At 40.9% G+C, this 24,113-nt stretch overlaps 1 protein-coding gene across 2 annotated transcripts in view; it reads right to left on the bottom strand.

The window, feature by feature from the left end:
- LOC146304825 (interleukin-1 receptor accessory protein-like 1) overlaps nt 1-24,113 on the bottom strand; it is a 259,746-nt gene that overhangs the window by 142,925 nt on the left and 92,708 nt on the right. For both annotated transcript variants that reach the window (XM_084713662.1, XM_084713663.1), the window contains exon 3: nt 21,170-21,449. In XM_084713662.1, coding sequence (XP_084569788.1) covers nt 21,170-21,449 — 280 coding nt within the window. The remainder of the gene's footprint in view (nt 1-21,169; nt 21,450-24,113) is intronic.

Raw genomic sequence — 24,113 nt, 5'->3', positions numbered from 1 at the left:
CAAAGAGCTAATTGAAGTCCCACCTGTTCTGCTCTGTGCTCTAATAACATTTAAGCAATCTTGTTTGCAAAATGGTAGCTAACTAGCTACTCAATATTAGCAAAACTTTATCTAACCAGCTAACTAATGAGGGATGTAGATAAGATAGCTAATTAGCTTGTGTTTTGCTAACATTAGCTTATCAGAGGTGTGAATATATGTCACTTTTATAGGTCCCCTAGCAATATCTTTTTCTAACCATCTACATAATTTGGTTTTGTTTTCAACATCGATGAGCTGAGCACATAGCACATATTTAAGCGCAAAAAAAAGGAGAAAGTTAACTCTTGCTCAACTGTCATAGGAGCACAGAATAAAAGGGGGCGGGACTTTATCTCACCTAAACTGTGCTTCATAATATTGGAGAACAACATAATGTTCCTCACTGTGATGGAAGGGGTGATCGTGTCTGTGTCAATGAAATGTTATTTATATGGCAAACAGATGGAGGCTTGCATAAAGACTGCAAAACTACAGTCTGTAATCCTGATCTTTTGGTATCTGGATCAGAATGATCCCAAAAACAAAACCTACAAGATTACTTTTATCTGTGGTAGCAAAACATGATTACAGAATCTGGATAATTCTGATCTAGATGAAGGGTTTTGAAATACCGGCCCCAAGAGAGGGTGAAGCTCCACAGCCACAGGAGAGGAAAAGATCCAGCTGCTAAGCATTTACAGCTGGCCTGTTTGGGCCGTTAATGGGACGGCGATTTTGAGATTGGATCTGCTGCTTGAGTAATTCTTAACAGAACATGGGAATCAATGAACACATTGATTCACTGTGAAAGTTGTGCTATTTGAAGGAGGGAAACAGAAGCAAAGGTCCTACATCAATGAATTCGATAAGAGCACCTTTTCTTTGCTCAAACTGGCTAATAAGACTGTCACAATTGACAAGTACTCCGGCCTGACTGCAGCAAATCCCTCCTGGTTAAAAGACCAAACAAATTGGCAGTGTTTAGGAAAATCTCATTGCTAATTTTCCAACTAAAGCTGGTTACACAAATTGAGCTGAACCAACAAACAATTACAAACATGTTAAATCCTTACATAATTGCACGGCATTAACTGCCTCGTGGATTAGCAGACACACACTGGTCTTCGCCACAGTGTCGGCAAACAATCCCTCGGCCTTCGAACTGGCCGGCGCCGCGCACTCCGCTTACAGTGAGTGTGCCATTTTCATGATGCCCGGATGCAAATGTGACATGATGTGGAGATTATCCCAGACAACTTCTACCAGATGGACACCTGTGCAAATGAGATCCCACGGGTGCGCTCTCTTCCCTGTTAAATATTCTGGGCAGCACTGATAAACCCGCCCGCTCGAAGAGAGAGGGAGAGAATTGTGTCATCTGCTCCGCATGAGTGATCGATGGTGTGGGCCAACACTTTGTCCTACGATGTCTTTCCAACATTTCACATCCATCACGGTGCCTTTTGAGCCCAAGGAGCCAGGTGATCTTTTGACTATCCACTCAGCAGGCATAATATTCATGAAGCCTATCCAAAGAACTAAGCAGGGAAATTATCCCACCACTGCAAGCCCCAGAGACTCGACTGTACCCTACGCACTGAGCATTCGATGTTCGCGGAACCCTCTGCGTACTGCAGATCCAGTGATAACAAGCTAGGTGATACCATGGCATTAATGGGCAAGGGTGTCTGTCAAACGTGTCAAACTGAAGGGGATGTGCAATGTCGTGGCAATGATAGATAGCATCCTGCATACATCACTGGAGAGAAGTGCCAAACTGACAGCTACTGTATACAGCTGGAGGGCAAGCAGAGGACTTGAGCTGCAATATGCGGCAAATGCAGTGAAATTATGTGTAATGGTCAGTTAGGCGTTAACCAGCCTGGTGAAAGAATTGTGATTGGCATACTGTGGAAAAACACAGCGGTGTCTGCTCACAACGAGGTACTCATGGGATTTAACATTGGTTGATTTGATTGATGTTTGCAGCCAGCACTTTTAAATGAAGTAGCACATGTGATTTCACTTTAGTTTACAGTACAGTCTGTTGCAATGTGCCCCTAATTAGCCTCTAATAAAGTGTCTAATAAAGGTTCTAATGCAGTCGAATAAAGAAAATATTTCTAGATTTTGTTTAAATTTTAAGATTCTGTCTCCTAATCAAAACCATCCACTATCAGATATGTTTTTCTTTTATTTTATTGACAGTCGATGAATCTACCAAGATGAAACCAGATGGAACCTGCCCTTTAACTCAGCAACTGTTGGCTCTGATATTAAATAATAGGCGGCAGAATTGATTTGAAATTCTCTGGAGGATCTATGGTGGCACCTGGGGGGAAATTAATGAACTAACTTAATGAATCTCTTAATTAAAATAACTCCTCTCTAATAGAAATTGGATGATGAAATAATGGCTGATTACTCATTACAGCTTACTTTCAACTAACAATAACGTTCTTGGAGAATTGTCTCCGTGTAAAGCGCATATCACGAGGTGACACGTGCAAAGGTCGATTGTAGGTTACGTTGTCATCATGTCATTACAGGGCGGTGAAATAATCTCACCACAGATATATTAACCATTTAGAGAGCGTGTTGACCTATGCTTGGTGTCATTAGCATGAAGGATGACTGAGGTTCATCTCAATGCATGTCATGCAATACAAATCATTCCGTAATAAAATACTGCAGAAATGAAGAAAAATAAAAGTATTTGGTGTGGTGTCTAAATGGCTTTTATGACTTAAGCTCCTTTTTGTGTTGCACAGAAAGGCTGAGTTTTAAAAACTTGTATATATTCAGTATTTCTGTTGCAAAAACTTCTGCAAAAAGGGCATCAGGCTCAGTGGAGATGTATCTAACGTCTGCCGAATCATTACCGTGTCCCTCAGCAGCACACACCATGTTTGTGTGTGTGGGTGTGTGTCCACAGCATAGAGCACTGTAGCTAATCATCTAACTGTATGTTAACTGTACAGGATCACGGTCAGGTTGAACTGAGCTTCAACTGGCACCAAAACAAGTATTTCAAATCACAGTATGAAATACGGCTAGAAACTGAACCTCTGAAGGACACTGACATGTCTGTTTTCAATACAACCTTTGTAATCAGATGTACCAGAGTCAACAAGAAGTCTGGCTGCTCTTAGGGCTGATTAAGGCCATAATGATAATGACGAATAGTTTGATCAATACTGAAATCACGATTATTTATCTCAATTATTCATTGATTTTAGGGACAACATATTCATATTGCACATTCACACTGAAATCAATACAGCACTACTTTCACTTTCTCGCTATGCTACATTCATACAATGACGCATCATACAGCGTCACTGTTATGAATGTCTGAGTAGACTCTGGACAAGGACTGGCATTCAGTGAATTTTCATTAGCGTTATTCTCCTTGGCCTTAATGCATTCATCACACTGCAGTTTGTTCATTTTCTTCAGGTTGATTAAGTTAGTTGTGTTGCTTTCAAATATCATGATCCATTTCGAGGGGCTAGCTCATTGCCTTCTGCTCCTGACATTTGATTTTCGTTTTGCTATTTATTGTATATCACTCTTTTGCTCTAGACAGCGCCACAAAATCAAGGGAATCTTGCACAGGCACTTGATTAGTTTTTTTTGAGCGGAGCATGCATTGTAAACATCAGTATCACAACATCATTCATTTAATCGTAGGAAACCAAAATTGTGATTGTAATTAATATTCGATTAATTGTGCAGTCCTCGCTACACTGCTGTCAGTGCATGTTACAGTCAGGCACATCTACAAATGCAGATGAGTGACAAATAAAGGGAAAAAAACGTAGCTAGAAGGATCACGGTTCATTCACAAGAACGCCCTGTCAGCTGTTTATTTAACTTCACATAAATACTGGTAGTAGTATCATTTATCCAGGAGCTTATCAATATTTCAGTACTGATCAGTACCCATCCCTCCTGCTACCCTGTAAATCTTGGGAACCTAAGACCCTTGGAACATGGGAAGGACCCCCGTAGAACATCTGAATTTGTTTCTCAGACTTTTTTTCCTTTCATTGGTCACCCACTGACCAGATCCACCCAAGTATAGATAAATAATCCACATGTTGTCTAAGGTGTGCCCTGTTTCTGTAGTGGGGAGAATGAGTTTGGGACTGCTGAAACTCTCTAAAACCCCATAAATTGTTTCTATTCCTTTCCATTAGGCTTCACTTTGTTCCAATGTGTAGCAAAAGCTAAAGGGAATCACATCAGCAGGGGCCCAAGTATACAAGCTACATCACTCGTACCATCCATCTTGTTGCCACTTGTGTCAGCATTTACCTGAGATCGGATCTGAATGTCAAACAAGCCTACGTCAGGAAGTGGAGGGCAGATGTAAAATCGGCCAAGATGTTTCCTGAGAGAGCACGCGCGCAGCGGTTAATGCAGCCTGGCATGATTGGATGTGCCACATCCCTTTAGAGACAGAGGAAACAATGGCTTTGGACAGGCAGGGAAAAGTCCGGTCAACATCAAATAGCGGCTGAGAGCAAGACAGGTCCAAGTCCAAGCTGAGGGAAGTCTGAGGGGTCAGGAAAGTGGTCTTGATACAAGGTTTAGGTTCTGAAACATGAAACATGCCACTCAACTATGCTACGTCCAGGTAGAATTTCAAAATAAAAGCACAAAAGTGTTTGGGTTTGTTTAGGAAATTAAACTACTTTGGTAGGTTTAAGAAAAGATCACGTTGTGGGTTAAAAAAAAGTTCACATACATAAGATAAAGTAACTCAAGGTAAGGTGACACACTGCTTTCAAAGTAGTACATAAGGTATAATGCCATCAGTTACAACTTTATAATAACCATTCAAATAAAAATTAAAATAAATTCAAGGGTTAACATATTATTTGGTAATCAATACAAAATACTTAGCACTGTTTGTTGACAGTTAAATAACTATTAACTCAGTGTCAAGTTGCCATTTATTAATGATGGTTATTATAGAGTGTTATATGCTTTAGCAATGTAAAAAGCCATTCTTTAATGATGTCACCTGTCATTTTGTGTCTCTTTTTTTTTAAAAAAAAGCATTGGTTCAGGTATCGTTTAGACACCAGTACTTTTTCAAAAGTATTACAAAAACTCAAACGATATGCAACCTGACTTGATACTGAACCAGAGACTGACACTGGACTCCGGACTCTGGTGTAAACCCAGAACATATGAGCATTACATCAGCCCCGGGTCGTCTTGTACTACCTTTCCTGTCCGCCACGCCAAGATTAACCCAGCCCGAGATAGGGCTGGCCCAGTTATCCTAAATCAGTATTTTATGGTCCCTGCATTATTTATGGCCGGAGCGAAGGTCATAGTGAGCAGTGGGAAGACTGGGGCTCCTACCTGTAGCGCCCGCTCATAACTCACCTGTCAACTCTTGCACCAGGCCCAGGATGATTAAGCACCCCGGCTCCCCAAATCTGACTGCGGGCCAACTTGCTCCTACTTAGCCTCTGTCTAAGAGTGTGGCACTTGTCTGCCATGCTGGAACAATCGACTCCTGCCTCAATTATAATCCATCCACCTCTTCTCTCCCTCCCTCCCTCTGCTTGTGGTTTGTCTCTGTCCCTGCCTCCACCCGCCCTTTTCTCTCTCATCTTGTAGTACACAATTTCTCAGTGAGGAACACACACCTCTGCGGATAATTTAGTTTTGCCACGCTGTGAAAAGCACATGCCTACATCTGTCTACACACTTTCGTCCAGACACCGGAGCATGCACTACAAATTCTAAAGACTGGCAGCAGTATTTCTGCATTGAGCCATATGTAATCCTCACAGGACCAACTATAAAGAAAGAATAGCCTCCTCAGTACTTCACACACACATTCATGCATTATTTTCTATGAGACAAAGGGTGAGGAAAAAAGAGAGGGATAAATAGAGGGGAGGACATGAGTACAGAGGGCAGAGAAATGTAAGAGAAGACAGGAGGAGAGAGGAGGGGGAGTTGGTAAAAAAAAAAAGAGGACCAGGAGAACTCTTAGAGGAAATGAAAAAGTTATTTAATAGTTAATGTTTTCATTACGATTTAATTTCCCATTCAAGAAAAGAAAAATTGAATTGTCCAAAATCGGAACCTGCAGGTCAGACTTTAAGGAAAAAACAGAAATTAGACTCTGCAACCCTGCATCTCTAATAAAGAGTAACACAACTGATGATAAAACTTGGTTCACATTGAACAAACTGAGCAAGGACATCTGCCATTTCCATCCTCACATCTTTTTATGGATTAAAACATTCAGTCACAACTTGGGAAAAAGATTAAAAATATATTTTTTTTGTATCGCGGAGCAAACAGAATCTTTTTTCATCCAGATGGTTAGAAGAGGATTTAGGATTCTGAAAATACCTTCAAAACAGAGTTAACTGTTGTTTAACAAGCATTTTCAAAGATCTGTGGGTTTATTTTTTCTGAGAAACAGATGGTTAGCTTTGTGACTTTAATGTTATGGTAATACAAGAGAGGCACAAATAAGGGCTAGCAATAATGCAGACTTTAAAGACACACAATTAAGTTAAATTGTTTTCTGTATTTTAATTGGAATTATTTCCTGCAAAAAAAAAACATTCCTTGCAGGATCCACAGAGTCTTTAAAACCCATCTTTAAAACTACTGTTCTAAATGGTATGCAGTGCATATACATCATCTCTTCTACAAAAAAAAAAAACTACATTAACCACAAAACTTATTTTCCAACAAGCCTGATAATTCCTCCAAGCCTTCCCTTGAGTTGTGTGTCTCAAACTGACAGCAGCACTTCTTGTGTGCAAATGCATTAGTCAGTCGTTTCCTAGTCGATGCCCTCAGGGAACTCATTTTCCATTCCACGACACCCTCAACTCATCGTTATGCTACCAACCTGATTTCATAACAAGCATAAACAATTTGTCTCTATTGTATTCTCTTCTAACTCCGTCATGACCTTATTCATTGGTCCCCGGGCCATCTGGGTATAATGTATGAGCAGCCATACCGCTATGCATATCAAATGCAAACCATCTCATACCAGCAATACTGCTGCTGGAATGGCCTGCTGCACTCAGAGTGTCAGCCATATAGGTGAAAAAATGTAAGCCAGTCAGTCGATCCACGAATGGGAGCTAAACTCTTTGGGAGACGGGAGCCAGAAATATTCTCTTCAACTGGCAAAAAAAAGTGGCTTGCCAGGTTGAACACCTCTCCAGAAACATTTCTTACAAGTTGGGCAAATCATTCAACAGCTGGCTTAGACTAGGTGACATTCTCACTCCCGACTCGTCGAATATGGCAGTTTAGTCAGTGGCCCTGACGCTGCAGGGATGACTCTGGTATCAGTATTGCACTTGCAGGGCTCTATGGTCAAATAAGGTCGACTTTCAAACCAAAGGCACAAAACTACTTGGATAGGTTTTCTTAAAAATCAAAAGGTCCCCAGGTAATACCAGTCCCATGCAAACAAGACTAATGTATATTCATTTTGAGAAGATTTTCGATTATCTCTGTTTAACTTTTTAGAAAAAGATAAAGAAACATATTAGGAAGTTGTTTATGACTCAATGCAGAATGTTTATTCCTTATGGAGCTACAGATGACCTATGAATTAACTCTTTTACAAAAGCCAGGCCAATACAGATAATTCCTTGTCAAATCTTTTACAATATACAGTATCGCTTCTATTTTAGTTTTAGTTTCATGAAATTCTAATGACGTTTCAGATGCATGTCCCAGCCACTTTCCTATTCTCCCCTCACCCTGAGGATTCAGGCGAGCTGTGAGTTCTCTCCTATATCACGGTTTGACTGATAGCTGCGGTATTGCAGATGTCTCGCTTGGAGCCCCGCCGTTCACAGTCCGGGGGGGAGGGGAGGGGAGAGGAGGGGAGGGGAGCGGAGACAGGCGAGGGGAGGAGGAAAAGTTGGCTGTGGTGCCAAAGTGATTGTGCTTGGGGAATGGTATTTCTGACATTTGTCTGGCAGATAAAAACCACCATCAGATATGAGGAAGAGAAGGTCAGTGTCCCTGCTATCAGATAGCAATGGTTTGGCATCTTGTTTGATGACTTCCTCCGCTCAGCGTGGACCACGAGAGCCAAGAGGCGGGCTGTATGAGAAAGCAACGCTGAGGATGAGACTGAATAAAATCCACCAGTCGGGGATGTGGAAATATTTAACCTGGGTGTTATTTTGTACTCCACGGTATGTTAAATAAAACGGATCAAAACCCTCTGTATATTGCACGTGTGTGAGATTAACAGAGGATGCTGGAAAGAAATAAACATTGGCAACATATGACTTTCTGCTCATTCGTCCTGCTTAGTCATGCAGATTGTTACAACTGATTTGAGTCAAGGGGTCTGCAAGAAGAAAATCTCCACAGCCAACCTTCTCCCCCCTTTCGCTCCCTGCGTGTAGCCAGGAGCCATTTGGGCCCGGCTTAATCAAATGGAATCGAGCATGGGACAAATGTCCAATCAGGGGGAGCGTGAAGGGCATGCAATGAAATTGGCTGAGACCGTAATGCAGGCACAAGCTGGATTAAACTTACATTCCAATTTCTCCAAAGAGTACCAAACATATATCAAAATGAGGGCTGGTTATGTAGCTGGTTAGAATTCAGAAATATTGACCACTTGAATAAACATCACCAGCATCAATTTAAGATACCAAAGCACTCTGATTTTGGTTTGATCCATAAATATATCATAATTCCTTTACCATCATACCATATCTGGGGTATATTAATATTTCTTGGAGTACTTTGTGATTGGGATATAAAGGTAGAATAGAAACTTGTGTTGTCCAGATTGTGATTATAACCAGGATAGGAAGTAGATGTGCAATGATGGATTAATTATCAACTGTTAAACTACTTTCCAACAATTTGGTAATCAATTAATTGTTCTGAGTCATTTAACAATGAAAAAAGCAAAGAAAACTCACAATAAATCATAACATTGAATAACAGTATGTGTAGAATTGCAAGAGTTAGATCATCCCACCCTTAAAGAAGTAAACTGTTAGCTGCAGTCCTAATTGGAACGATTACTCAAAATACTACGTGCACCTAAACACAACATACTTGCTCCTGTAAACTAAAAAAACACAAACACCAGCTTTCAACAATTTGCCAGGAAATTGAAGAGGAGGAAATACTTGTGTTGATCTTTTACTTCGAATAAGTCAATGCTACGTCTTCCTCACATTGACAGCACAAGCTAATAAGTGCATCTGGCTCTTCCATAATCTGTTAAATGCCAATCAATGTTATGGAACGCAACGCTCCTCGGCAGCATGCTAAATATCCGATATAGGTTAAATTCAAATGCTGAAATGCCCAAGTTAAGTGGAAAGATACACTACAGTTAGAGTGGAGGCTTAACGAGTGGCAAAGGGTGAATTATAATGGCACTGAAGGAGGCCTTAAATACACGGTAGTCACCATTATATAAGAAATGAATGTCAGTTTCTCAGCACCCTATGGAGAAATGAAACATTATCAGAGAAAGTAGAGTTGTTTTTTGCCTCTGTATATAGCGGGACCTGTTATACACTGTAATCATGTTTTATGGCTCTAAAAGCAGACATCATGGGGAAAGCATCAAGGATTTAAGTGTGAAATGACTGTGGTTTGTAAGTATAAATGCTAAACCTCTGAACACATGCAGGCAAAAAGGCTGTTATTCAAATAATTATGAATACAGCACATCCGTTAGCAGCATTGCATCAAATCAGACAAAAACTGGAAATAATAAATTCTATATTAGACCCTTTATAAGGCCGATTATTAGATGGTAACGAGGAAACATTACAACAGAGCGGTTCTGTAACTAAAGTAAATCACATATCTGCTATTTGAGACACATCTTCTTTGGCTGGTCCCATACAACTGGCAGAGTAGCCGAGGCCGATGCCAACTTCTTTGATCAAATCACATTATCTGCCTACAGTATTACAGTGAGTCCGTAGACAAATTGTTCCTCTACCTCTATAATCTTGGCCTTTACTTGGTAGATCCAGTTAACATACTGTTTTAAAATGGGGAAGTAGGAGATAGTTGACTTTACTTTAGTGTACAGTTCAATTCTGGCTAAGGAGGGTCTAACAGTGGGAAATAATACACTTTAGAGTCCAGAAATGGTCTAATAAAGGTTCTAATGCTATCTAATAAAGAGCATATTTCTAGTTCTTGTCTTATTTGATACAGGGCTTGTTAGAATTCATTAGTTTACTGTAAAACAAACTGCAGTTCATGTGCCGATGAGACTGATACACCCTTTGCTTTACTATTTCTATAATGAAAGAGATGAAATGGGGATCAGCGAAAAAAGAAAGAAAGAAAAAGTTTTGCTTCAAATACTGTAAACAAATGAATAGTGTTTTCAAGGCACATTATTTCCATTTGAGCGCTGGATGAAAGTCCATTACTATCCAGCACCTGGCCCCATATTTGTTTCCATGTACATCCTCTCCTTTGACACTGGCATTGTAACATGAGACGTCCAGAGTGAATATCTGGCCAAGTTCACACCACCGCATCACACGGCTGAATAAAGCACAGTGTGAAAGGTGGACTAAGCCCAAACAGCAGCCCATACATCATCAGACAATGGCTGCTGGAAAACAGCCTCTACTAAACCGCATAGAGCCAACTAAAAGGCTGTCCAAGCACTGTGTCGACAGAGCAGTCTCTCTATACAGGTGTAAAGAATACTGAATATAGGGGAACATCATCAATAACCCCTGGCTGCTGGATGAAGCAGCTTGGCAAATCCATATCACACAATTATCTAAAACCCCACCTGGGCACTGTGAATAACTGCTGCCAGAGGTTTGGCACCAACTCTCTTGCAACCTCTTAAAGTAAGAAGGTAGAGGATGCTCTTCTCTCCCATCAGTCAATGCTGTGGTGTGTCTGGGCTGCACTACTTTCTTGGATGGTCTGCTGATGATGTCAGTGTAGCTTCTGTTTAGCCATTATTGCCATCACAGCTCATGTTAACTGTACATACAGGATCTCATCCAAACAAAACTGCTGCTGCCAGATACATAAAAGCAGTCCGGCTCTAGGGATGGCAGTGTTGGTTGGTCAGTCTACCACTTGGGTCCAGACTGAATATCTCAACAAACATTGGACGGATTTACATGGAATTTTGTGCAGTCGCCTGCAGAGGTTGTGTTAACTGAACATTTTCCGTCACTGACTGATCTTTTTAAACAATAAACAGAAAAATGCGAAGGCCGTCCATTATTTTGGCAGATTAAACACTGAGGGCAATCTACCGTAACGAGTGGTTGTTTCAGTTGCAACACCTCGAGCCATGTGAAAGACAGACAGAGAAATCTTTTTCACAAACTCACTACAAGAACATCATATATTTCAAGTTAAAGAAAAAGTTTTTTAAAACTAGTCAAAGGGAGGGAGAAGATCAAATGAACTATTTGCATACTGAAAGATCTGGAGGGAAAGAAAGAGAGAAACTCAAACCAGCCTGCCCCTGATGCCACACCTGCTCACCTGGGCACAGTGCAGGAGAAGAGGGATCAACGCCAGCACTGTTGGCAGAAAGGCCACGGACTCCATTACTCTGAGCAGCATGAGAATAAGTTGCAATATAATACATTTGTATATATTTCTTGCCTTTTCCCACATGGTCTGAATAAGTCACTAAATTTGTAGCTTGTTGTTTTTTTAGAAATTAAGGCAAGAGAAGAGTCAAAGCAAAAAAAAAAAATATATGTCTCATATCAAATGAAATTAGAGAACATAGAGAACAAATTCTAATATCTTTATTGATCTGTGTTGATCCATTGAATTTTACACCAGCGTTGACATGAGGTTAAAGCTTTCAGATATTCATTAAAATATCTCCTCATCCACTTGACTGATTGAAACCTGGTGCAGACGCTCCAGGGCTCTTACGCAACGTATCCTAATGATGAATGACGGACTCTATCAGGAGCAGCAGAGGATCTTTAGGAAGTGGTATACATCATCTGAAAGCTGGGAGCCCAAAAATTTATTTGAGATGCAGCTTTTATTCATCATAAAGCTGCAATAAACATTAGGTTAGATGCCTATTCAAATTTTGAAAGCGAGTATATTAAGGCTTAAAACATTGTGACTGAAATATATGATGCCATTCCCATGCTGTATTAGGTATTCACTGGCTGTGGCCATCCTGATGTGGGTGTATTGTGAATACTCTGCCTACACCGTTAAGCTTTGCCTGACTTCCTTTAAAACAGAGCCTGGGCCCTGAAAGAGAGTAATGGTAGCCAGGGACGTGGGGTTAAAGTGTCAAGGAAACGCCATTTCATCTTCAATAGCCTCCCATTTCTTAGCAAAACTGTTAAAGTCAGAAAGAAATAAAGCAGAACTTCTAGAAATCAAAACAGAGGGCATGCTGCAGGATCCCAGATGTTGGGGGCGGGGTATTTATTTTGTTTTGTGAGATTATTGGATGGAAAACCTCATCAATATTTTTGATGGCACTGCACAGTACTTATAAATAAACTCAATTAATAAGCATCCATCCAGGAGCCATTGTTATAGCCTCCTCTCTACAGCTATTCCCCAGAGCCACAGCTAACTGATTGTCTCCTGCCAGGTAGCTTATAACGCAAACACCATCCTTATATTATACATCATCCATAACCCCTGGCAGCACAAACCGTCCCTGCTGCTCCTTAGTCTAGCGTCTCTCATTGGCTTTGACAGCTGGGCTGGATCAATTGGACAGGCCCTGACTCAGGCTGAATGACAGAGTGTTCCAGACGGCCCATTCTGACTGTCACTTCCCTGAGAGATCACCAGCCACTCCTGCCCACGAATACTAACACAGTCAACATGGCTGCGGTCTTGGACGGCTGGGAAGGGACTTTTAATGTGTGTGTGTGTGCTCTCTGTGCGAGTTCCCGGCGTGTATGTGTGCGCGCAGGTGCCAGGTGAGGCAGCAATTCAGGCTTAAATAAGCAAATGGACGCACGCAGATGCACACTCACTCCTTTGTTATCTTCCCCTCCCATTGTCCTTTGCTGGTGACAGCCCAGGCATTGCAGGACATGCAGGAAACCCATTAATAAGCCCGGGACAATGGCAGCATGCCAACACCGGTGAACAGGGTCAAAGGTAAAACATTAGCTACCTGCCAAGAAATGGGATCCTCCCTGCTCTGCTACATCTGTCCTTAATCTGACACTGTAATCCCCGTACCTTCCACTGCGATCGATGCGCTGTGGCTGTGTCTATTTTGGCACTCGTACGTTCATACCTGCTGAGTCTGTGTGCGGTGCTCGTTCTGCCAGAGTTTGTGCTTGAAAGGGAATGTCTTTTTAGCTGTTGATTTAAAACCTGTTTAAAATGAGGTATATGTAAGACCCAAGCATTCAAAAATGAGTACTGCAGTCCAAATAGCAACTTGGAGGCATAGATGGTATATTAAATAGATTGAAATCCGATTGAATATACCATCTGTGCATGACAATATACTTCAACAACGACAAGCAACGACCAGTCCTACACTGTAATGAAAAGTTAAGCCTGTTATCCTAAAAACAAACTGGTCTACACCATCAAAAAAGTTGATGAAAGTGACGTTGATAAGCAGTCTCCAAAATTCATGCATGTGGTTGTATCAGTAGAAGTAGACATGCGTTAAATCAGTTTGTCTTGCTAATTTTTGCTGCGTTTGAGTATAAAAGGCAAAGCAAATGAGAAAGCAGGTGGATGAAGAGATCAGACAGCGAGGACTTTAAACTCTACAGAGAGCTGGCGGTGAGTGAACCTCATAAGATTGAGGTGAGTGTCAGGTGAGCTGTGGCTCTGCACCGAAACCCGGATGAACTGGATTATAAAATAATACCCAGTCAATTACAGCACGCTGCCCCACTTTAGGGTTTGCTCACTATTTTCTTCCAGATTAAAAAAATCACTTACACGTGGGATGTGGACGGTCCAGATTTCATTTCATGAGAAGCGAAAGACAGAAGTTTTTGATTTTATCTATCTTAATCACATATTTTGAGATAACTGGAGAAGCATTTCCAAACATCTACACCCTGTTTTTCCTGTCATGATGTGAGCCAGACCAGCTTTTACTCGCCTGTCTCTGCTGTCAGTGAGGTATAAAATAGCAGGAATTAGCAACTTTGTAATGCTAATAGGCTTACAGAGACACTTGCAGCAGTCCTGGGGACTTAGTGGTATCCTCCAAGTACCCGGATGGCCCACTTGTGTGTGTATGTGTGTGTGTTTTCTGACTCTCTACAGTAAGTGACACACTCCGCCACTGCAGATGTTTTCGCTCTGCATACGACAGAGCTCCTCGGGGTATAACATCTGAGACACACCTCGATTTGACACACAAGGCTGCTCATCTGCTCCCTTCCGCTCCTATACCATAGAGTATGTGGTCGTCCCTCATCATATGTTCATAATGCATGTAGATCTGTGTGTGCGTTTGCATGATAGAGAACGGCGGAGAGTAAAAGAGACAGCCATCAGACTGTTGAGTGTGTGCATGCCGAGGTTGGCCTGCTTTTACATACAGATTGGAGTTGCTGTCAGTAGCAGCTAGTCTCAGGGGAGCAGAGAACTGACATGTTGTGTTTGTTTGTGTGTATGTGTGCATGTGTGTGTGTGTGTGCTAGCATATGACAATGCCCTCTGACACCCTTAAGTGCAGCTGAGCAAATACACAACGATGTGAGGAGCACGGGTACACTGCTGCATGTATTTTAACAGAGGGAAGGCCACAAGTGGAGAGTCACAGGCAATAAAATGAGGTCAAAAAGAGAGTATTTGTATGCATCTATCCCGCAATGCACCCAGCATCATTTCAGCGTTGCCTTTCGGGCTAACTCTGGTGGGCCTGTCGTCAGCACAGATGTTGAAATTTGGCATTTGGGCCGTGTTTAATCTGCGTGAGTTGGTCCAAATGTAGCCCATAAATAGACGCTGAAATTCGGGCTGTGTTTTGTCCGTTTGTTTTGGCCCAAATTTAGTCCAAATGTAGACATTGAAATTTGGCTCATGTTTAATCCCTCAGAGTTTGTCCAAATATAGACATTGAAATTTAGGCTGTGTTTAGTCTGTCTGATTATGTTCAAATTCAGCCCAATTTTGCGTGACTGTTTTTGACCACATTTAGCCCTTAAACAGCCATGAAGATGAAGATAAGATCACAGATCTATATATCTCAGTGGAAAAAAAAAGAGCATCTGTATGTTTCATTGTGTGATAAATAAATGATGTAATGAATGAGGAACAACATCAAAACAGGAAAAAGATCCATCCTACAAGCTTTTTTATGCCATATTTTATCTTTTTTTTTTTAAACAAATGACAAACTGTAGCACTGTGAGATAGTTCTGCTTCACAGCGTTCACACAAACGGGGAACAAACAAGAGAAGTTGACTCAAACACTATTAATAACATGCCTCTTGATTAAGAAAGCACTTGAAACTACATGATTTGAATTGGAAATAATTGTGTTTATCTGCACCCTGTTAGCACATTTTTCCCAGCTGCTTTTCAGACTCGAAAAACTTTGCTAACTGCAAAACTTATTAAGATGTTTGTGTTTTTTTTTTCCCCCCTCTGCAGTGCAGATGTGCCTCTGTCATCTGTATGATGCCACATGGTGTTCAAGCTGCTCTCAAAGCCTATTTCTATTATACTTCACAGGGCTTTCTTTCATAGGGGCAGCACACACTGATAAACATGTCTGTTGATCTGTTACTCATGTGACATTTGTCTTGTCTTGATTCATGTAAGCCTGCCAGTAATAACAGCTTTGGTGAAATTAATATTTTTGTAGAAAAATATATATCATAATATGACAAATGCATATTTAATGCAGTGGACTGCGTTTAACTGTTAAAAAACTCTTTTTAATTACAACGTGCTTGGATTAATTCTGGACAACACAATTTTGTTCGACAATAACATTTTGGCCTCATGGTGGTAAACTGGCAGAAATGCTGCAGCAGTGAGTGTTCACTGGCTGTGGCCATCCTGATGTGGGTGTATTATGAATACTCTGCCTACACCGTTAAGCTTTGCCTGGTGCAATAACACCTGTGACAGACAACTGGCAGACAAATCTCTTCCCCGGTATCTGGAGAGCCTGTGGACAGGACTGACTGTCTCTATAATGCTGATCCCGCATGAGAGTCATATCTTGGGCTTTTCCATTGACACTTTTGCCGCGCGGAGTCAACCCACGCTGCTCCGATTTGCATTTCCATTACTGCTTTAACATGCCGAGCCGGGCCAAGTCATGCTCGGGGTGGACCATCTCCAGAGTGGTGCCAAAGTGCATGCGATCTGCCTCCAAACAGGTTGTGGTGATGTCTACTCCACCACGGCGAACCTGTGGCGACCCCCCTTCCCCACCTCGAACAAGCAACAAGACCAGAGACGGGCCTTTTCAAATGACTCTGTGTCCAACTCTGAGTATTTTTGTTGCTTTTAAATGAATCTCTGTGGTTTGACATTTAGTTTCTCTCCTGTGTTGCTGTTTGTATTCTCAGGTGTCTGCTTCATAATAAAAGCTTTCAAAAACCCAAATAATGGAGGGCTTTTATTGTGAAGAATTTTTAGGAAATTAAATAAATTTATCCACCATTTCACAGATGCTTGACTCAAGACAAGTGTGTACCAGTTAAAAGACACACTTTTAAGTGGGTAGCCCTGTTGTAATGGAAATGCAAACCCCTACTGGGCTGACACGAGTCAAATCAAGTCGGAAGAGGGACTTTAAACTCAGCTGATCACTACAACAGAAGCTACACTATTCTATGATATGATTAAAGTAAAAAAACAAACACTGCCACATTTGTGATGTTTCCATCGGCATATTTTTATGCTCATTTTAAGTATAAACACTAATGGAAACTTAAAAAAAAAAAAGCTTCAGGTGGTGACTGACGAGAAGAAGAAGCAAAGTTCAAACTTCTTCTTTCGTTTTGATTTATTGGTAGTTGGCAAACAACTGGTTTTGTTTCACAACCTTAACATCCTCTACTCTTTTTAATAATGTAGTCAAGACTGCCAACTTCTGATGAACCTATGCCTAGCCTTGGTTATTTGGAAATGCGCCTAATTCACAGTTGTTTCTTTTCTCTTTCAAAAGTTTGCCTTAAATCTGCTTGACAATTAGATGGAAATATGGACATTTACTGTTTGTACAACATACTTAATTATGTTTTTTTAGTGTAAACAGTCTTCACTGCACTGTATGACTATTCTGATTAAATAAAAAGGTAGGAATATTTAAAAATATTGTAGTGATGTGAGAAATTACCTAAAACGTTAAGTATGTTATGTAAAATCAACAAACAAACCACATGTTCTACAATGAATCACTAGAGGGATATTGTAAAATTATTATCCAGGGCTTAAAATGATAAAGACATCAGGAGCATTCGTCATCTCACGCTAATGTATTTCATTCTATTCATTAGTGAGCATTTGTTGACAGCGTTTCCCACCTGCATGCATTTTTAATGCAGTCCTGTTCAATAATATCGCCGTTTAACACATCCGCCGCTGCTTTCATAACAGAGGCATAATCAATAACAAATTTACCACTTAGTATTGCATGCATAGAGGGAATTGTTAAATAAACCACCGCAAAGAACAGAAACAGTGACGTGACTGTGTAGAAGATGCATTTCCATAGAAGGACTTAGAGAAAATATGATTCAGAAGCACAAACGCTCGTTATATTCCACTGAAGGTTGGTGAACAAGAACATGAAGCATTCGTCTACCTTTAATCTACACAATACCACACTAATTCTTGAATAGGAAAAGAGAAATGGTAAATGATGACGAATACTATCACCAAAGACAAAAACAAGATCCTTCCTAGATGCATTTTGAGAACACGAGGATCATTCTTGGATACACTAGTCTCTATCAATACATGCTTTGAGACAATAATGTCATGGCAGCCCGTAGTAACAAGGATTGAATTGTTATAACATGCTCAAGTATGAAATGTATCCAGTGAGAGATGATTTATTGTTGTGCTGTGATTCATTCGTTCCACCGCTGAGCGCTCTAATTCCCCGGGTCCCTTCATGTTTCAAAAGGGTGAGGGATCCTCAAGTAAACACGCTGCCAAGAGCCTAATCCAAATGTGATATGTTAACATATGCAAGCGCTGATCATCTATAGGACCCACGCTGCTGAGACAAAAGAGAAGAGCAATCCTCTGATTTGGCTGTGGCGACTGGAAATTGAAATGAGTCACGTCGCTGCTATGTGGTTGTAAAAACTGGATGAATCCATTCCTGCAATTTGTAACACTATGTCAACGTTTGAGTGAGAAACGAGGAGAATATGGTTGCAAACGTCATTTTGAGGTCAATATCTTAGTGTGTTGTGAAAGTGCTCTGTAGGGGGCTCTCTTTCACCTCTGCCTTTGAATAATACCATGTGACATATACATAAGATATTGTCTAACATATATAGATTCGGTTTTAGCTCATACGCGGCACGAGAAAGCAATCAAAAGTCTGTTTCCTTGAAACCGTTTCTCTGTCAGTCATCTGGACTGAGCACTGGCCTTATTATTGTGGCTCCACTCAACAGAACTCACAGTATATGCTAATACAGGACTATAAATCATTCTAATTTGATGGTCCCTTGTGGTCAGTTCTGATGCATTGCTATGCACTTCAGAAAGCTGCAATAAACTAAACATGTGACACACACACATACACACACACGCGCAGGCAGTATCCAATAACCTAATCCTCCCAAGCCTTTAAAGCAGGCCCTTCCCCCTGTTTAAAGCCACCGTATGCCGCCGTATAGAGCTGACTAATGAGCCGGTCAAGAGGAAACGCCCTTTACCTACAAGGTTAATAAGTTATTACTATATAATAAAGCATGTGCAACTCTGCACATTATTCAGCTTGTTTCCTCAACTCAACTGCTGCAAAACTGACAGTAAACACCTTGTGACAAATGAGTATTTTTGCCTTTATTTTTTACTTTTGGGTGTTCAGTGAATGCAGCTGGTGGTTTAAATTAAACTTTTAAAGGAAAAAAACATTCCAGTCTCAGTTCGACATCAGAGGATTGAGAAGTAGCGCTGAGTTTGATGCTGAACTTGAAACAATTTTTCTACATGGGAACATTATTTAGCAACAGCTTATAAAGGTAGCTAATGGTATAACTTAACTGATAGCGTTAATTTGTTTGCCATGTTAGCTGTTTGTTGAAATAAAGAAAGACTTTAAAACAGTTTTGGTGTCCTTCAGTCTCACCTCACGTCCAGCCACAGCATGCAGCTGTTTTTGGTGAAAAAGTTCTGGTAAACCTGCCTACCCAGCACCAAAGACAGAAAGGTAAAAGCAACTAGAGGGTAAAAAAACAGTGGAGCATCTAGTGAGTTAAAGAGCCAAATATTTTCCTCAGGAGTTGGTGGAGACCAAAACAGAGCTGTAAGGAGTCATATCAACATTACAGCATCAAGTGTGTGCAATACTGTTTGACAAAACAAGCTGTCAAAGATGTTGTCTTGAACTTATTTGCATTTGCGAGTGTTTTGATGTGTTTTCCACAATACTGTCTGAACACCCCCAGCTGCACAGGAAGCTTTGATTAACAACTATAATCAGTGGAACTGATTGTAGAATCAATGCTGGCTTTGTAAATAAAGGTCAGAGTTGTAAATATGCCCTTTGAGCAACAAATATTTAGAACTGAAAGTTAAGAAATAAAAAGTGAACATCCCTGTCCCAACTTTACAATGTAAAAAACACAGTTATAGCCTGCGGAGTGCAACTATAGGCAACAATAGTCTAAAGAAATGCCCGCAGAGAGAAATCCTGAGCGATGGAAAAGTGCTCAGCATTCAGAACTATTGTTATTTCTTTCCATGATGGGCAAATAAGTGTTGCCCCTTAATTTGGTTCTGAATGGTGGAGACTGGCGACAAAGCAACGCTACTCGTCCAAATCAAATCTCATGGCTCTACTTTCTGCGTGATTACACAATAACTCTGAGCTGACTGATTGTCTACCTCCAGAAAGTGCTGCCAACGTCGTTGAATAGAGCCATGAGAATTGTTGGACTGGTGCTGCCCGTTTCTATTCACGGCGGCCGTCACAGCAAAGGGGAGAGTGCTAATGGTGATGAATAGTAATGGCCAAAACCTCTTAGAATTGAGCTTGTGAAACACAGGGAAACCTATGCTGAATGCAACCGCTCAAGAGTACATTATTCACCCTTTTTTGTCAGTGTAACAAATGTCCTAAATCGTTTGTGTTTAGGTGGAAATACGAATGGTTCTGTGGATTTTTCTAAATTCTAAAAATATTATTCTCCTATCTCTCAGGAAGATGTGTTTCAAAGTTCTCCTTGTCCTGAGAAAAAGAAATTGTTATGGGCTCTGAGACAGCGGCTTTGCCTTTTCTTTCTGACTGGCCACAGACAACCTCCACGTTAATGAAAACTTCTGCCAATATGAGCTGGGAAGCCAGAAATTTCACCACATTATAGAACTCATAAATCAAACAATTGTCTACCTCCACCATCAGGCAAGTGGAAAAGGAAGATAGTACGAGTCCCCTGCCTTTTTTCCTTTTTATCTTAGCTGCCTTTCCCTTTCCTCAATCTTCTGTGCTGAATTACTGTCCATTCTCTTTCATCTCACTCCTCGCTGTTCCATGTTTTCAGAAAGAAGGACTTGTGAGGGCCGAAGAGTTATGGATTTACCAATTGCACCTAATGGCTTACTGTCCCCCTGAGGAGAATAAAGAAATAATTTAGCATATAAAGCGAAGCAAAGGGGCTTCACACTGTTAGACGATGCTCTGTGGACCAAGGACCACTGCTCTTTTGGCCGGAGATGAGACACTTCATTAAAAATCAACGGGGGGGACTTTAACATAGCTTCACTCATGCCCACAGGGTTCCAGAAAATGTTATTTACCCCCACTATTTTACTGACACACTGCTGGCAAAACAAACCTAAAATGGTCAAAGAGTTTCTCATGAATGCTCGCTCCAGCTGAAGGCCAAAAAACAACAATTTGCATCTGACAGCAACAAAGAGAGAAGAATACGGTACGTCTCCAGGTGATACTGATTTGTAAACACAAGAGGGACTTACCGTAAAACGCAGGAATAGTACCCCACATCATCCAACTCTGCTGGTCGAAACCATATGGCGTCCTCCTCCTTGCTCATCCTCGTGCCGTCAAAACTGATGGGCTCCTCGAAGTCCCCGTGTCCTGCACTTTTGTACCACATAAGGCTAAGTCCTGCGCTCTGCGCGTGGGTGTAGTTGGCCCGTATATATCCATAGAATAAAGCACACTTAATCCGTACAGGTTCCCCCAGAAGCACTTTGTATTTCAGGTAGTCCACCGACCAATCCGTGCAGCCTTCCACTGTAAGAAGAGGACAGAGAAAAGGAGAATTTAGCAGGAGTTCCCAGAAAAAAAGGCCAGCAGAGGAGGTCTGTAACCATGCAAACATTATACTGCATCACCTGACTTCCTCCTTTGCTCCCATCATGATTACTATGACCACAAGAGGTCGCTGTTTAACAAGAAACGTAAACATGGGTCTTAATAAGCGTCTTGCACAGACGACCTACATAGTAGTTTTTCATTTTCTAGTGAGGCCGGGCTCCATCTAACATCTGATTTCCTGAGTGTGCCTAATTTAATTCACAGCGAAGAGAGCGAGCAGGTTCTTATAACGTGTAAATATGTCAGAGAATTGTTTCATTATCACACACATCGTTTTAAATGTTAAACTGAACTCTCAACATATCAACTGTTATGTTCACTCATTGTTCTCTGTCTGCCCCCGCCTTCACCTACACCATTACTATATTTGTAATTGTTTTTAAGCCACCATTAATATCCCTTTAAATGGCAGTTGACGGCACTCGTCTACATTTTACCTGACAGAATTAGAAGCTGCTGTAAGAGGATTCATTTCCTGAAGCTATCAGACTATCATCAGGCCTCAAATGCTGTTTCAAGTCATTAAATGGAAAAAAAGCGGCTCGCTATTGCGCTGCTGCACATGGCAAGGCTGAGCAACAGGGGTCTTCCTGTTAAGACATCTAATAAAGCCCACCATCTGTCAGTCAAAAAAGTTACAAAGACGGGATAATAACTGCATTATTCATGCACTGCAGGCAAAGGCATGGTTTGGATTTTCAGACTTATTTTTGGTCTTTGGGTATATATAAGATTCATGAGAAACATCAAATAATAAATTGACACTTAATCCTTATCAACTTCTCACACACGCGCCAGTGAAAACTCACAACAGACAACACCAGCTCCTGCATTCCTGATTGAGACTGCAACATATTTGGGTGGTTTTTAATAATGGGGTTCACCCAGAAAATAAGAAGAAAATAACTTTCAGGTAAGCTGTGGCCTGCATCATGGAGTTACATTACTGGGTTAGTCTGGCATCTGTGGACTTCACTCGGCAGCACAGCAAACTGCAAGTGACTCTGTAGGTACAGCTGACCATAACAACAGCCCAGAAAGCAGTGATTATTGAAGGGATAATGTACAGTCAGCAGGTCATTATGGTCAAATATTTTATTATTCATTTATTTTGACTTAATGCTCAGCTCAGTATGCAATAACCCACTTATTACACAGCTACTTACTTTAAAAAAAAAATCAATAATTTGGCACAAAAGTCAAGTCATTAGTTACCTAATATTTTGCTAAGATTATCATGCTAGTTAGTTAGTGTTGTGCTAATATTAGCTACCTGAAGATGAGGATAGGTTAATTGTGCTCACTCTTCTTCCCAGCTGGATACCTGACAGTGATTCTTCAGTGCATGCAGCTTTTATACTCTTTTTATATCACTGCAGCTCAGAAAAACACGATGTCATATTGTGAATATTATCTCATTTTTCAACTAAATTAGTTGATTATTGTAAATGAAAAAGAATGAATATTGCATTTTGAAAAGTATTCACTGATATCCTTATCCTAATCAAGCACTAATTAATTTTTCAAGCTTTATTTCACACAGTTACACTGTGTTTTCTGTTAGTCACTATATTAACTCTACCATATGAATGAGATAAAAGCTGCTCAGCTTAAAGAGGATTTCGCCTCGTTCGATATAGATAAACTTTTAAGACACTAGCAAACCACTTGTCTCATATTTGAAAGTGGGTCCACGCTGAATCAAAAACAAGCTCTCTGCCTGCTTCAACTTCCCTTATCCATGATTTTTTTTTTCCATTCTTGCTCCTGACATCCTCTTTTCCCTTGCTTCACCTCGCTGCATCACTCTTCCTTTAAAACAGCTGGTAAGCACAGCTGCTGCACACTCAACAGGCTTTGCTAATTGAGCCTCTATAAATGTTTTATTTACCAAAGAAGCAACTCGGCCGCCAATCAGCAAGGTGCGGCATTCTCGTTGGGGGTAACCGGGGGAGGGGTGCTGGTGGGGAATTGATTTAACCATGCTGATTTATGTTATTGTATTGTATTGTGTGGAAATGTAAGGGTCATGCTGGGAGCTCCAGCAGCAACACTTGTGAGCGCTCGAGGAGCTGGAGAAAAGATGAAAGAAGGGAAACGTGTACTATAAACTGCTTCAGCAGTTAAAAACAAGGACAACATGTCACATCGAGATACTTCCAGGGCAGCTGCAGCGCAGTTTAACAGCAACAGATCCAGCAGTTATCAAAAATTGTGGTGTCAATTCATCAGACACGAAGAGCAAAGTTCAGTAGTCAAAAACTGTGTGGAGAAATCCATCACTGAGACAAAGGAACCGACTTCTCCACCGAAAGAAGTCTCAGTATGACACAGTGTTCTGACTTTGGTCATATTTTGATCAGTGTATCTACGATGTGCATGTGTATGTAAATAACTGTGTGCCGGGATGATGACGCAATGTGATTGGCTCCCTTCAGATGACGGCTCACGTCACGAGGAGCAATGATGGCATCTCACTTTGATCACATGTAGCCTTTGCCATGCTGACTGCTCTTGTTCTTCTGGAGGTGATAGCTGCCAGTTTTTGTTAATTTACACTGTTTATTTTAGTTAAGGAGA

The sequence above is a fragment of the Lutjanus erythropterus genome, chromosome 24, assembly GCF_056507025.1.
Source record: "Lutjanus erythropterus isolate fLutEry1 chromosome 24, fLutEry1.hap2, whole genome shotgun sequence".
NCBI classification, from domain to species: domain Eukaryota; kingdom Metazoa; phylum Chordata; class Actinopteri; order Lutjaniformes; family Lutjanidae; genus Lutjanus; species Lutjanus erythropterus.
This window is presented reverse-complemented; position numbering and strand designations above follow the sequence as displayed.